General features: G+C 40.2%; 1 protein-coding gene across 1 annotated transcript in view; it reads left to right on the forward strand.

The window, feature by feature from the left end:
• Positions 1–15,570, forward strand: part of TOP1 (DNA topoisomerase I) — an 85,957-nt gene that overhangs the window by 53,263 nt on the left and 17,124 nt on the right. Inside the window, exons 8-13 of the mRNA XM_043480249.1 lie at positions 1,171–1,283; positions 6,234–6,349; positions 9,631–9,752; positions 10,677–10,799; positions 12,411–12,598; positions 12,880–13,024. Coding sequence (XP_043336184.1) covers positions 1,171–1,283; positions 6,234–6,349; positions 9,631–9,752; positions 10,677–10,799; positions 12,411–12,598; positions 12,880–13,024 — 807 coding nt within the window. The remainder of the gene's footprint in view (positions 1–1,170; positions 1,284–6,233; positions 6,350–9,630; positions 9,753–10,676; positions 10,800–12,410; positions 12,599–12,879; positions 13,025–15,570) is intronic.

The following is a 15,570-nucleotide window of genomic DNA, read 5'->3' on the forward strand; positions in this document are numbered from 1 at the left end:
ACATACTTACACATTTATATTCTCTAATTCTGTTTTAAAATATGTATAGGACTGTAGTTTTTCCCCTTCTTTCTACACCAAAGGTTGTTTTCTTTCCCTGAGTTTATCTTGATTGCCATCCTACCACTTATTCCTAGAATGTTTATATATTTCAGTCATTCCCATGAGTCACATTCTGTTATTTTTCTGGTAAACTTGGGCTCTCATCATGGTCAATAGCAGCTTTTTGACCTTGACCAAATGACAAAACCTCTGTCTCAGAGTTTCCTTGACTATAACTGGAAGAGGTCAAACCAAACTGTCTACAAAGTTCTTTCAAGTTCTGCCATTCTGTAACTGATTTTAAGGTGACTCAAACCACCTTTCAGAGCTATATAAATCTTGCTGAATAAAAGCTTAAATTATATCAAATAGTTAGGACAAAGGAAAATATTCTTCAGCAGAGTTTAGATTCTATAGGCAGGACCCCCTCACCCTCACCTGGTGAATAGCTCATTTTTGTCTGTGTGTGTGTTGAAATTTTTATATTGGTGCATGTTTGTTCTTTTCCTATGCCACTGTGACAGCTCATCTCAGGTTACAGTTCAAAGAAGTACTATGGTAGGAATTGGTCATTGTTGTCGTACTTCCCAAGCTTGCTTACTACTTCCTGACTTTGTGTATGCAAGTGGCATTAATAAAGTATTCCCCCCCAGACTTGGTCAGAAATTTCCTTCCAAATTGTGTATTTAATACCTAAAAAGTCTCCGTGCCCATTATTTGATGGTATTACAAGAGGTTTAAAGATATGTAGATTTTAAAATAAGTGAGGATAAAAAAAAAAGTGAGGATAGTACACAGGGCTTATTCTCCCTCTAGCAGTGCTGTTCCAAACTCCAATGAGGCTAAAAAAAAAAAAAAAAAAAAATTTCCCAGGGTCTTCTCTTGCAGAATGAGTGTTTTTAACTGCTTCCTCAGATAGTCACATGTCAGGGAGTTTTAGGAAATACTGCTTTAGAAAAAAGTACCAGTAAATTTTTATTCATCTACCTCTTTGAGTATTAGACTTAAGAACCTCTCCAGTTTTAATATTCCATGATTCCAGTTTTTCTTCCTAATGGGCCCCCAGAACTACTTTGAACAGTGTGGTTGGTCCTTAGTTAAGTGCTTTCTCACCATGTTTCTTTGTAGGATGGTAAATTGAAAAAAACCAAGAATAAGGATAAAGATAAAGATAAAAAAGTTCCTGAGCCAGATAGCAAGAAAAAGAAGCCGAAGAAGGAAGAGGAGCAGAAATGGAAATGGTAATATCTCGGTTAAAATGGTAGCTCTTTGATTCTACAACCTAATGAAACAAGAATGTTGAGTTAGTAAAGTTAATAGCCTGATATTTTGGGGAGGAGGGAAGTACTTGAACTAATCTGTGTGGGCTCTAACATTCTGAAATAAATCTTGCAAGTTCTGGTGAGACCATTAACTAGCTCTTTCCCTATTGGATCTCAAAACTGGGTTCCACTCTATTGAACAGAGTGAGCTGTAGAAACAGCTATTTTTTCATGTTAGGAACCCTAGCCCATTGTATTGCAAACATTTTCCCTTAGGGTTGTTTTCTTTTCTTTCTTCTTCTTTTTTTTTTTTTTTTTTTTAAATAATATGAGTGTATTTGCCATATAGAAGATTTTAATTTTGATTTATCAGATTTACAAATATTTTCCTTATGGCTCTGTTTCCTTACATCTTGTTTCAAAAGGACTTTATTATTCTACGATTATAAAAATATCCACGCAGGTTTTCTTGTGGAGTTTTTTTTTAAACAAATAGGCAATTTCTCCAACGTCATTTATAGAATAATCCATCTTTTCCCTCTCATTTTAAATGCAACTTTATTCATATGCATGTTTCCATACACACATAGGATTTCTATAATTTACTCTTTTAAAACAAGTAGTGAAAGGAACAGTCTGATAGAAAAATGAGGAAAAGGCAATTCATTAAAGAAAATACATGATTAGCAAGCATCTTAAAATATGATCAACCTCACAAGTAGCAAAGAAAGATACAAAGAAAAATAATAAATAATACGTCGTTTTGTTTAACGTCTCTCAGATTAGGAACAATTAATAAGTATCAAAATATGCAAAAACAGGCATTCTTCAGTATGGGAAATGAAGATTCAGACAGTGAAGACTGTCTTCAATCGAGGACGTTTTAGCAGTAACATTACTTCTAGGTGTTTAGAGTTTTGAAATAAATTTGTATTTTTAATACTGGCTTTTCTTAAAATTTTATCTACTATATCTATATTATACATGATTTGTATTTATGTTGAAAAAATTCCAATGATTCAGAGGTATATGATTTAAGAAAAAATGACAGTTCGCTTTCCTTCTTTCTCCCATTCCCATTTTTCTTCTCTAGCTTTGAGGGAACCACTGTTTGTAGTTTGGTATGTAGAGTTCCATACCCACTGGTATGCATTTACTCTGTGGCTTTTGTAATAGAGAGCAGTAATCTTGCCCAGTACCTCTGAGGAATGAGGAAACATCCATGACCAAGGAGGTGGCTGAGAGGAGCAGAGCTGCAGTGGCAGAAAGGCTCAGCACAGCTATATGATGAGCAATTGTTGGTGTGGACATACATGGGTGAAATGAAGGGTAGGAAAGGAGAAATACAGAGCAAAGGCAATCTGGGCTTCCCTGAGGTCAGAAAACTAAAGAACGTGTGTTTTCATTTTTCTCATTTTTCTTTATTTCTTTTTCCTTTGAAACTAATCAGTTTTTAGTGATAGGATATTGAAAGGTTTTTATGACCTCTAATAAAACATTTCTTTTTAAGATGAGATGAAGTGATTATATAAGTCAGGGGCTGTTATTGGGAGTGGTGAGTTAGTAATTCATCATCTGTTCCGTCTCTCTGGGTTCTGTGGTTGGGTGCTCAGTAAGTTTGTTGAGTGAACAAGTTCATTTCTTTGTCATCACGTGCTCTCTCCCCTTTCCTTTGGAGCCCTGGCTCTTTTTGGGCCTGGAGGCAGATACACTTTTGTTCTGGTCCAGCCTTGTGTGTGTGAAATTAAGTATCCTTGAAGGGTCTAATAGCCTAATTTTGGTTCTGTGGTTGAAATTCTTATCACTGTTAACACATGTTAATTCTGAGAGACTGTGACCTATGGTTTTTATTCTTGTTTTGGTTTAAGTGGAATCACTGAAGACGGTAGGTTTGGGGCTGAGCAGCCTTGGCTACAGTCTCCAGTGCATGTGTTTCTCAAGGCTGGTTGTAAAGTTGTGCACATTCTTAAGCACAGTGCTTGAACGCACCACTGGAACTTTTGAAGGTGGAGAAGAGGAGTGACTGACCTCTTACGGATGGCTTGTGCTTTCTTGCTGCCACTGTGGGCTTGCTGCTTAGACTCTGAAGTCAGTGGTCCTGTCCTCAGCGACTGTCCCTGACAGCCTAGTCAGGGAACTTAAATGGCAGATACTCTCGTTTTTACTACTCCTTTTGCCGTCTCACTAAAACAGTTACACCGTTTACCAGTTTGGCAAACGTACAGGTCTTTTGCTTCAGGGCGAAGAAGACTTGTTCATCCTGCCAAACACAAGCCAACTGTGAGCCTCTTCCCCCTCTCCTTAGTGATTGTGAGGATGGGAAAATGGTCAGGATCCCTGTGGGTTTCTTCACTGTCATGTTTTCTCTCTAGAAACAGTGGTAGAGGTGGTGGCAGCATGCTGAGGCTCAATCATAAAAACTTCTTAAACCCAGCTCCCCCCCCTTTTTTTTTTCAGAATTTATTTTTAATTGGAGGATAATTGCTTTACAGTATTGTGTTGGCTTCTGCCATATATCAGCATGAATCAGCCATGGGCGCACACACATCCCCTCCCTCCTGGGACCTCCCTCCCCCCCCACCCCCTAGCACCAGGTTTGAGCTCCCGTGTCACACAGCAAGTTCCCGCTGGCTGGCCGGCTTGCGTACGGCAGTGTGTGTCGGTGCTCCTCTCTGCATCCGCCCCACCCTCTCCTTAGCCTGCAGTGCCCACAGGTCTCTTCTCCACGTCTGTGTGCCCATTGTTGCCCTGCACAGAGGTTCAGCAGCACTCTCTTTCTAGATTCCATACATATGTGTTAGTAAACGATACTTGTCTTTCTCTTTCTGACTTAACTTCACTCTGCATAATAGGCTCTAGGTTCATCCACCTTATTTGAACAGAGTCAAATGAGTTCCCTTTTTTTTTAATTTATTTTTTAATTGAAGGCTAATTGCTTTATGGAATTTTGTTGTTTTCTGTCAAACACGAATCAGCCATAGGTATAAATATATTCCCTCCCTCTTGAACCTCTCTCCCATCTCCCTCCCCATGCCACCCCTCTAGGTTGATACAGAACCCCTGTTTGAGCTCCCTGAGACATACAGTGAATTCCCATTGTCTATTTTACATATGGTAATATAAGTTTCCATGTTACTCTCTCCACGCATCTCACCCTCTCCTCCCCTCTCCCCATGGCCATAAGTCTGTTCTCTACGCCTGTTTCTCCATTGCTGCCCTGCAAATAAATTCTTCAGTACCATCTTTCTAGGTTCCATATATATGTGTTAGTATATATTTATCTTTCTGACTTACTTCATTCTGTATAACAACCTCTAGGTTCATCCACCTCATTAGAACTGACTCAAATGTGTTTCCTTTTTATGGCTGAGTAATAGTCCATTGTGTGTATGTACCACAACTACTTTTTCCATTCATCTGTCAATGGACATCTAGGTTGCTTCCACGTTCTGATGAGTTCTTTTCTATGGCTGAGTAATACTTAAAAGCTTTTGCACAGCAAAGGAAACAATAAACAAGATGAAACGACATCCTTCAGAATGGGAGAAAATAATTACAAATCAAACAACTGACAAAGGATTAACCTCCAGGATATACAAGCAGCTCATGCAGCTCAATACCAGAAAAATAAACAATGCAATCAGAAAATGGGCAGAAGACCTAAACAGACATTTTTCTAAAGAAGACTTATAAATGGCCAACAAACATGAAACGATACTGTCACTCATTATTAGAAAAATGCAAATCAAAATTACAGTGAGGTGTCCACCTCACACTGGTCAGGATGGCCATCATTGTCTATAAACAATAAATGTGGGAGAGGGTGTGGAGAAAAGGCACTGTTGGTGGAAATGCAAGTAGATATGCATTCTATATTCCTATATCCACGATGGAGGGCAGTATAGAGATTCCTTAAAAAATGAGAAATATGACCCCATTTTTAACTGTTACCCATCATAGTTGTAGAGGGTTTCAACTCTGCTTTGAGTTGAATATACTTTCGTGTCAGGGTTGAGCTGCTGGAACATTAGATGATTCTTCATGAAAAGATCTAGAAACTGGGGAGTTTGTTGATGGGGTTAAATGTGATTAAATACATATTTTTCCTAACTTTTTTGATGAACCGTTGATGGGGGCCTAAAAGGCCAACACTGTTATTTTTATTTCTATACTAGTAGTTGTTGATTCAGTGATATCAGTGTGTGTCGTAGGATATGCTCTTTCTCTTTAAACTGAGGCTTAGTATTGAGTGAATCTCGTAATTTGCTTAAAAGCTTAAGTTGTCGTGAGCCCTTAGGATGAACATGATGGAATTAGGAGGAACTATAAAAAGTTGGAATCTTAATTTTAAAACACTGGAGTTAGGAATTCCCTGGCAGTCCAGTAGTTCAGACTCCAAACTTTCACTGCCTGGGAACTCCCACGGACAGAGGAACCTGGTGGGTCACAGTTCACGGGGTCACATCGGGTCAGACACGACTTAGTGACTAAGTCACCACCACCACCACTTCAAGGGTGGTTTTCCCTGTACCTTCACCCAACATCTCCATTCCCAGGAGGCCTTTTCCTTTGTATCAGTGAATAAAATAGTGCCTCCATCATGTACACGATTGTGGCTTACTTTTACACCATTGTGTTAAAACAGCTGTGATCATTGCTAAATAATGAGCTCATATATTCAATTTCTTTGAACTAAACTGTTGAAATGTGTTTTCCTCCATTCACCTGAGTAATCCATCATCTTTGTTGTAAGCATTGGCTTTTTCAAAGTGAAGGATGCTAGTTTTTTTGACCCAGATCTTGAATGTGGGAACCAATCATTCCAGAGCACCAGTCAGTTGAGCAGATGATTATTTTGGTATTTAATCGGTGATAATCTCAATATCAGGTAAAGTGACACTAAATGAGGTTGTACTTTGTCTTTTAAAGGTGGGAAGAAGAACGCTATCCTGAAGGCATCAAATGGAAATTCCTAGAACATAAAGGCCCTGTATTCGCTCCACCATATGAACCTCTTCCAGAGAACGTCAAGTTTTACTATGATGGTGAGTTCCAAGGTTGTCCAATTCTTGGCCAAGGAAAGAGTGTGCTTCTATTTAGGAATAGAAAGTGGGGAAGCGTCTTGTTCTGTATTATCCTTTTTGTTTATCTCGTTTTGTTCTCATGTCATTGTATGGTTTGGGGAAAGGGCCATCAGGTGTTAGCTCTTAAAAGCCCATTTGGTACAAAAGTTCTGTGAGAAAGGAGCTGTCTCATCTCCCTTGTTTCCCTTTGAGGCGTGGTCTCAAAAAGGTCCAGCTACATAGGTCACAGCCAGCGCTTGGTCCACAAGCTAAATGTTTTTTATCTGAATGACGTTTCTAAGGAGCTACTCTTTGTAAGAGTTCTTAGAAAAGACTGACTTGAATGGTAGTATTTTATTTTAGTGATAAAATGCAAGCTTACAAGCTGCTCGCTGCTAGAAATAGAATTAGTGCTTTGCTTGGGGACAAGGTACTCAGTCTGCCCTCCGCCTCTGCGCGGGGCCGGCAGGTGTCTGTCACTCATCTGTGCTGCAGCGCTGTGCTGGTGTCCTCTGTGCGGTCATGTCTGATGAGCTGCTCGGAGGAAATATCCGGCCTGGTTCTCGTAGAGCACTCTTAGACCTCTGTCCTTGGGCTGAGAATTTTGAGAGTAGTCCTTGATGCTCCCTTATTGGTGTATAGCAGTATGCAGATGGTAATACTCAACTGATTTCCCTCCTTCCAAGGGTTTTCTCCAGAAATAACCAGAGCATTATTCCTCAAACTCTCATATGCTTTAGATTTACCAGGTGGATCTGGGCTCATTTAATTGATATTGAGTGATCATGGGTGCTTCTGAACCAAGTGGTCTGCTGACCAAACTTTGAGAAACTGAGCCAGGAACTGCTGAAAAGCACGTCTCTGTCCACCAGCTGTGGTCTCGGGCCGTGGGTGCTTAAAGGTCAAGGGGTAGTAGTTTATACTGAAAGGCTGGGTCTTGCAAATGAAGAACATGTCAAACTTGTAAGACTGGAATTCGTTGTTTTAAACTGTCTTTATTCAACGTGCTATATTCAGACACCAAGACCCAGCAGTGGACAATACTGATGAATCTCTGATCTCATGGAATGTGTGATCTTGCAGGATTTTATAGCCTCATTCTGACACGTGTTGACTGGAGAACATGGGACAGAATTCTACCTTCAGCCTTCATAGTGGTCATTCTGGAGACTCTGCAATGTGACTCAAAGCCAAAACTCCAATGATGACAAAGAGCATTAGCTAATCATAAAAGTGCAGATATTCTATAGCCCTAGTATAGATTTACCTTTAGAGTTGAACTTTAGGAGACTCAGTTGGTGAAGCCTAACTTTGAGGTCCAAAGTGATTTGAAGGAAAGCTGGGTTCCTTTCTTTAGCCTCTGGGTTTCCCTTACTTTCAGAGATGGGAAGCCAAGGCTTGAACTAATCATCACAGGTCATCCTGGTCCCTTCTGCATTCTTTCCTTATCGGAGCTCCAGCTCCAGGGCTCTCACATTTTCTCATTTGGTCTTTCTCGAATTTCTTCCCTTTGATTAGGTAAACTCCCACACTGCAGTAAGTCAAGAAGTTGTATTTTACTTACTACCAAGTTGATACCGTCAGTCCTGCCTACTCTCTAGGGAAGAGAATTCTCAGACTCCTTTAGTGCCTGCCAGGGAAGGAGGGGCACGGGCTGGCTGAAGCAGTGAATGACCTCTGAGAACCTCCAGTTTTCAGCTCTGACTCAGCAGTTTCTTATTCCTGGAGCTCAGCCTTTCCTACAAAGCACTACCATTGCCAGGAACCTCTAAGGCATCCTCCTACCCTTCTACTGCTGGGAGCTGTCATTTCATCTTTTGGCAGCTCATCTAAAACAGGAGGCGTCTAAATTGCTTTCTGTATTGGGACAGAATTCAGCAGAATTCCCAAGTATACCAAACGTATGCGAGAACAGCTTACATTCTTTCTTGCCTTTTATTTTATGTCATTTGTGTTATTCTTAGTGACTTACTGGTTTCCTTTATATCGGAAGCATGTTACATCTTACCTGGTTTCCTTTATATCGGAAGCATGTTACATCTTACCTGGCAACACTGGTTCAGGTTTGAGTGAATTCTGAAGTGCAGGAACCTCTTGAAACGCCAGCCTGTCCTTCCCAAGCTGTGTTGTCTTTGGAAGGAGCTAGGTTTAGAGGGGAAGTGGCGCCACCTGTTGGCCTTTTAAAGTTATAGATTTCAAGCAGGTTCTTTCTGTCTACCCTGAAAGTTTGTTTAGAGCTGCAGTTCCCTGTACCGTCCCTGCAATCAGGGATGAAACTGTCTAACCATCATGAGATGAGATGTCTTCTGAGTTTTGAAATAAATGGAATTTGGGTTAAGTTTTAGTTTTCTGTAATAAATGTGAAAATCCTTGGTAAATTACTAGTATCTATGTAACAGGTAAGGCAGTGGAAAAATGTGTATAATGCCAAGAACCTTGGTCATCCCTGTGTTCTGGATGATTCCTGTTTCCCTGAAAGAGGCTGGTTTATAATACTGCCTGTGTTCCAGGGCATCTCAAACTCTGGTGTGTACACTAGCCACCTGGGCGGTCTCATTAGAATGTACTTTCTGGTTCAGTCGGTCTGGGGTGGGGCCTGAGATTCTATATTTCTGCCAAACTCATGTGATGTCAGTACTGCTGGTCCATGAACCATACATTGAGAAGCAAAGTTCTAGAGGAAGGTCTTATTTAGGTTTTTTCATATGGGATATCTGGGCTTGCCTGCTATGAATATATATTTTTTTAATTCATATTCCACCCACCTAACTTTGAAGAAGAAAGATGCCTATTTCTTTTCCCCACAATTCCTTTCTTCCACTCCCTGTCCTATCCCTTCCTCCCCTTCTTGAACAGAAGCTGTTTAGCTTAGCAGTGGCAGGAGTCCCTCTGAGGATTTGATTTTTAAAAACCATTGAAGAGGTGTAAAGGACCCTGCTTGCTGAAAGGAAAAGGAAGAGTGACTGGGCCTCCCCCAGGTCATCCCTGTCCTGAGCAGGCTCCTGGGAACAATTTACGGGCATAGTCTCCAGAGAATGACCCAGGTAAATATCTGCTAAAGGGAAGGAAAACTCATACAAGTAGATGTTAATCGATAATACTGTTTTTGTTGTTGTTGTTGCCACGCGTCACCAGACCTTTATATATATATACCTTCAGAAGGTAAATAAACCATTATGAAAGAAGATGTCTCCAGAACCTCAGTGTTTAGCCTCAGAGCATGAATACAGCACCTCATTTTTCGGAACCACTTTTGTCTCTAGGTAAAGTCATGAAGCTGAGCCCCAAAGCGGAAGAAGTAGCTACGTTCTTTGCAAAAATGCTCGACCATGAATATACTACTAAGGAAATATTTAGGAAAAATTTCTTTAAAGACTGGAGAAAGGTATTGTAGCCCATGTATTAATATCCTAGCCCCTTACAAAAACACTGATCTCTGCTACTAAGTAATAAATGGTAATTTTACCAAAAGAATTCCCTGATGTACAATTTGAGTTTTATGAATTTTATTGTATTGAAAGTTGGGTTTTTTTCTCCTCCTTGTTCATTTACTGTATTATAAAGGTTTTCTATCCAATGAGAATAACTGTGTTTCTTTTCCTCTTGGCTCTCCTGTGGCTATAACGGAGAGAGTTTATCAGCTTAGGTCAAACAGAAACCTCAGCTCCAGTTGAGCAAAGGAAAGTTTGTCTCTCGGGACTGCCCTCTGTCTGCTATTGCAAAGAGACATGCATTAGCATTGTCCTGTTCCCTTTTGATTCATGTCTTTAGCTTTAGGTACTTTCTGCTCTTAAAACCACATAGCCTTTGTCTGCCTAGATGATTTTAAACAATTTTCTTATTCTTAATTTGGAGAATGTGAACAGAGGGTGAGCTGAAGCTCACTTTCTGAATAGCTGTAAAAATAAGATTTAATAAGTGAATAGAGCAAGGATGTTTCTAAGAGAGAAGGAGTGTGGGAATGTTTCTCTTGTCACTAAATGATATATATATATTTGTGTTTCTCCAGCCATGGTATTCATGCTTAGGAGATGGTGGCAGTGTGCTAAGGAATCTTAAGAAATGACATGAGAGTTACCGTTTTCAATGTTGTTCTCCTAAATATTTTTCTACCACATGCATATTTTATAATAGAACAAGGAAATAAAATTGTTTCTTTTTTCCCCCCCAAACTCTCAAGTTTAGATTAACTGCCTCACTAGATACTCTTGGACTGAGAACATGATACTTTGCTGTAATTGTGGAGAAACTTGAGGGCTTATTAGTTTATTTACTGTCTTTTTTTGTCTCCCCCTTTTCTTTTAACTAGGAAATGACCAATGAAGAGAAGAATATTATCACCAGCCTCAGCAAATGTGATTTTACCCAGATGAGCCAGTATTTCAAAGCCCAGACAGAAGCTCGGAAACAGATGAGCAAGGAAGAGAAACTGGTACTGCAGAATTTCTTAAACCCCTGGAGAATTTTGAAATAGTGATTAGTTTAATTTTCTTCTTGGTTCTTACAAAACATCTTTGACTTTAATGATTTCTACACTAAAGATTTAAGATTCTTGGCCTAGTGAAGTCTCGATTTTCTTAAGGGTTTCACGTAGACTAAAAATTGTGAATAGGCATTATGTTTAAATGGCTCAATATGAGCTGGTGTTCTGTTAACCTAAAACCCAGCCAGTGGCCTCCAGTAATACAGTGTTTAAGGAAGAGGAGATCTGACCTACAGTGGCTCCTAGATGTTAGGGACTTAAGACATATAAAATCATATTGGCTATATGTGTACACACACACACACACACACACTCTTTCTTTGATCTGTTTTTAGCCACACTCATCCAACTTCATCTTCTAGCTGTGGCCAACCTCACTTCCTGAAGGATCTTTCTAGTATCTGACTGGGATGTCACTTTCCTCTAGCATATTGGTAGGCAAACTATAAATAGGCGGCTTGTTTTTGTACAAAGGTTTTATTGAAACATGCCACATCTAACTTGTTTACCTGTTATCTATGGTCACTTTCATTCAGCAGTGGCAAAGTTGAGTAATTACAGCAGACACCATATGGTCCTCAAGCCTAAAACATATTCTATCTAGAAAAAGCTTGCCATTCCCCGATCTAGAGGCTCAAGGCTGGAGTTTGACTTTTTGGGCTCAAGGCTGGAATTAAAAAAAACAGGTTAGCAGAGGTCTGGAAGTTAAGTATTTTAAGGGATTCTTATCACTTCGAAGTCTTAAATTTCAGTGTCTTAGACTTGCATGTTTATGTAATTGGGGCCATTGTCTCTATAGCTCACTGTTTGAGAGCACCTGTCTGGCCTTTCGTTGAAACAAGCAGGAGCCACTACAGAGCTGGTAGGAATGACGCTGCACCACGCCTTATCAGTCCCAGTTTGGTCATCACAGTATTCCAGACTAGCGAGATTTATTTTACTTTTCACTCCAGGGTTGTTTTTCAAACTAAAATCCATGTCAGGAGGTTTTATAAGTATCACCATGTCAGAGCCCTGCCAAGGATAACCTGTTACCAGCAAGTTGCGAATCTTTATCTATGCACAAGGCAGCAGGACTTAGTTTAATCAATATGAGGGGAGGGTTAGCACAGGGTAAGGGGGCTCCAAATCTTTATGTTTTTTGAAAGAGAAAAGATCGCAGTGTGAAATATATGTACCCATGTACTAGTAAAGAATCGATAGCAGATTTCTTTGTGCTGGAAACCCTGTGTGAAATAATGTTCATATGGGAATTTTATTATATTTAAGCTTTAAAAAAACTCTGGTTTTCCAGGAAGTCCTTGGTGGTCCAGTGGTTAGGACTCTGAGCTTCTACTGCAGGGTGCCTAGGTTTGATCCCTGGTCAGGGAACAAGATCCCACAAGCCATCCAGTGAAAAAGAAAAGAAAAATTTCGTAGGTTTTCCTTTATCTGAATTTGTTTCTCAGTGATTTTTAGACTTTTCTCTATCTGGACCTGTTCTCGCACAAGAGCTAAGAAATGTGTAAGTAGAGAACAGTAGATTGAATCCCCTTTGAGTGCTTTTTGGCTGTCTTCCAGAAAATCAAAGAGGAGAATGAAAAATTACTGAAAGAATATGGCTTTTGTGTTATGGATAACCACAGAGAGAGGATCGCCAACTTCAAGATAGAACCTCCTGGGCTCTTCCGTGGCCGCGGCAACCACCCCAAGATGGGCATGCTGAAGAGACGAATCATGCCTGAGGATATAATCATCAACTGTAGCAAGTGAGCACAGTTTGTCCTTTGGCCAGAAATGAAGTGGGGGGCTTCCTTTGTTCTTGGTAGTTTGGATCCCGCCCCCCGCCCCCCCCCCCCCACCCCATTACAGAAGACTGTTTGGGAGCCGTGTGGTATTTCTTTGTATAGATCTCCAGGTGCTTATCATGTATTGACTGGTGAAGAGGAAACTTGGAAATACACGCTCACAGATTCATCCACTTCCAGTGATGAAAAGTGAACTTGGTCATTACTTCTCACCTCACTGCTCTACTGCTTTATTTCCACAGAGATGCCAAGGTTCCTTCTCCTCCTCCAGGTCATAAGTGGAAAGAGGTCCGACATGATAACAAGGTTACTTGGCTAGTCTCCTGGACAGAGAACATCCAAGGTTCTATTAAATACATCATGCTAAACCCCAGCTCACGAATCAAGGTAAGTGGTAGCCAAGAGCTGCACCAGTTAGTGGGGCTGATAATCTCTTGTCATTTTGTTTGAAATCTGATGTCCTCAGCCTCTAGAATCACTTTGACAAATTGAAAACCATCCCCACCCACAAGAAAGGGTACTTTTCATAGTTAGCCTTATCTGGTGACCTTCCTAAGATGTTACCATTTTTTATATCACATTGTAATCTTATTTATTAATTTGCAAATACTAATTGAAATCCATGTATGAGCCTGGCACAGTGTAGGCATGGTGCTAGGAATTACATTGGTAAACAAGACGGACACACACAGTCCTTGCTTCTACATTGCTTACTGTCAAGTGGTCAGACTGTGATGAAAAATGTGGTAAATGTACCTTGGTTTCTACAACTAGTTCTCTTCCTCTTCCTCACCTTTCTGGGCTCTGAAGAAAGGAATATAATTACTCTGAATCCAGAAAGAGTTGTAAAATCTGGAGTCTTACATACTTTGTCTTCCTAAGGCTTGATCTGAGTAGATTCCACCAGGACTTAATGGGATAATGTTTGGGAAAGCATATCTTAAACTGTTGTGTACACATGTGTTGCTGTTTATTGATACTGTTATTGAAAAGAGAAAACTCTCTTGGAAGGACTATCAGTTAGCCTGTTAGGCATACCCCGCTTGAATGAGTCCCTCAGATATACTGTGGAAATACGAATGGCAACTTAAGAGATGAGTTCCGCAAAAAAAAAAAAAAACCAGTCAGGGAATTATTCTGTGTAGACTGACTGTTTACATGCAGGGCACTGAGGGTAAAGCCACTCTTAATCTTGGTTTATAGTTTATCAAACACTTGTTAAGACTGAGAGCCACAGCTCAAAAGGCCATGTGTCTTTTCAAGACCAGACTGCACATTTTCTAGCTTATAGTCCTGTGTCCTGATGAAAAATGCCCTTGTATATATGTTCTTCAGTGTCATTGGAAAATGACACTGTTCTTAGTTTAAAGTGAGCATAGAATCAGAAAGAGAACCCCCATGGCAAGTAAAAGTCAAATCACTTTAAGAAACATGTTATATTCCTGTTCTGAAATACCACAGAGCTATAGGGTGACCAAGGTAGATGAAAAGTGGTTTTAGCCCTCAAAGAACTTATGGCCTGCTGGGCAAATTGGGTAAGAATTCAGTTGTATTAGAAAGATAAATGTTAAATGCTTTGGATAAAGGGAGCAGTTATTCCCAGCAGTTAGAGAATAGGAACAACTTTTTAAAGGAAATTTGGTTGCAGTTAGGTCTCAAAAGAGAGGTATTTCAAAGAGCCATGTGTCATATGGACAGAGAGAAGGGGTATGAAAAGGAGTAACAAAAGTATCAAGTGATGGTTGAGTAACATTGTAAATATGCTAAATGTCACTACTGTTGGGGTGAATTTCATATTATTATTTTTTTTTGAATTTCACATTATTCACACAGTAAAAAAAAAATTAGCAATATGAAGGATATTGGATTACTGTTAAAAGTATTTTCATGTAAGTTGACATTTGATTCTTTTAATAACCATACCAGACATGTACTCATGCCACCATCTTACTGATAAATTTAGTCTCTGAGAGGCCTGATTGTGGCCAACCTTAAATGCCACACTAAAGTGACTAGACCATGTTCTGCATTTGATGGAGAACCATTGACTTGGAACAGAGGAGTGTCTTGATCCAGTATGCAGGCGTCATGCATAATCACATTAGTGAATGTAAACTCTTGGCAGTGCTGCAGAGGACGCAGGGTACCACAGACCACCTGATCTGGCTTCCAGGGCCTAGGAAGGGCCTTTTTGAGGAAGTGACGTTTAAAATGAGACTTGCAGGGTGAGTAGGATTTATCCATGGAAAGGATAGGGGAATGGGCATTTCAGACAAAGAAAGTAGCCTTTTGAAATCCCTGAAGTAAGAAAGAACTTAGTGGTCTCAAGACTGTAGTTTGAGTATAATGATCAAGAAAGATACAATGAGGAGGGAACTGGAGACAGGGATGCAGGCCAAATCTTAAGATTCTTCCTTCAATTTTTTTATATTATCTAAATCCAGTAGGAAGCCACTGGGTTTTAAATGGGAATGATGCCAGATTTGTGTTTTTAGAAACCTGTGATACAATTGATCATTCTGACTGCTGCTCTGTGGAGACTGGATTGAACCCAGGAAGAAGGGAGACCAAGAGGAGGCTATTGCAGTACTCCAGCCAAGAAGTGGCAGTGACTTAGGGTGATGGCAGCAGGGGTCAAGAGAGATGAACAGACGCCAAATACACGAGGATTGTGCGCTCTTTCTTATAGGCGGGATTCACACTGATTGTAGGAGAGTCTCTGGGGTTGAGAGCCTTGTTAGATAAGCTGAGTGGAGTTCCCTAAGGGCAGAGAGCCAGCCAATTCATTCAGACAATATCCAGAGACCTCCTATGCGCTGTAAGGATTTATGCAGGTTTCTGAGTAATGGTTATGGTAGTAAACCTAGGAAGTCACATAGATGTAGGCCCTGCCTAGAACCTTATATCCAGTGCAGAGTGGCTCACTCCAGCAG

Source organism: Cervus canadensis, chromosome 10 (assembly GCF_019320065.1).
Source record: "Cervus canadensis isolate Bull #8, Minnesota chromosome 10, ASM1932006v1, whole genome shotgun sequence".
Lineage (NCBI taxonomy): Eukaryota > Metazoa > Chordata > Mammalia > Artiodactyla > Cervidae > Cervus > Cervus canadensis.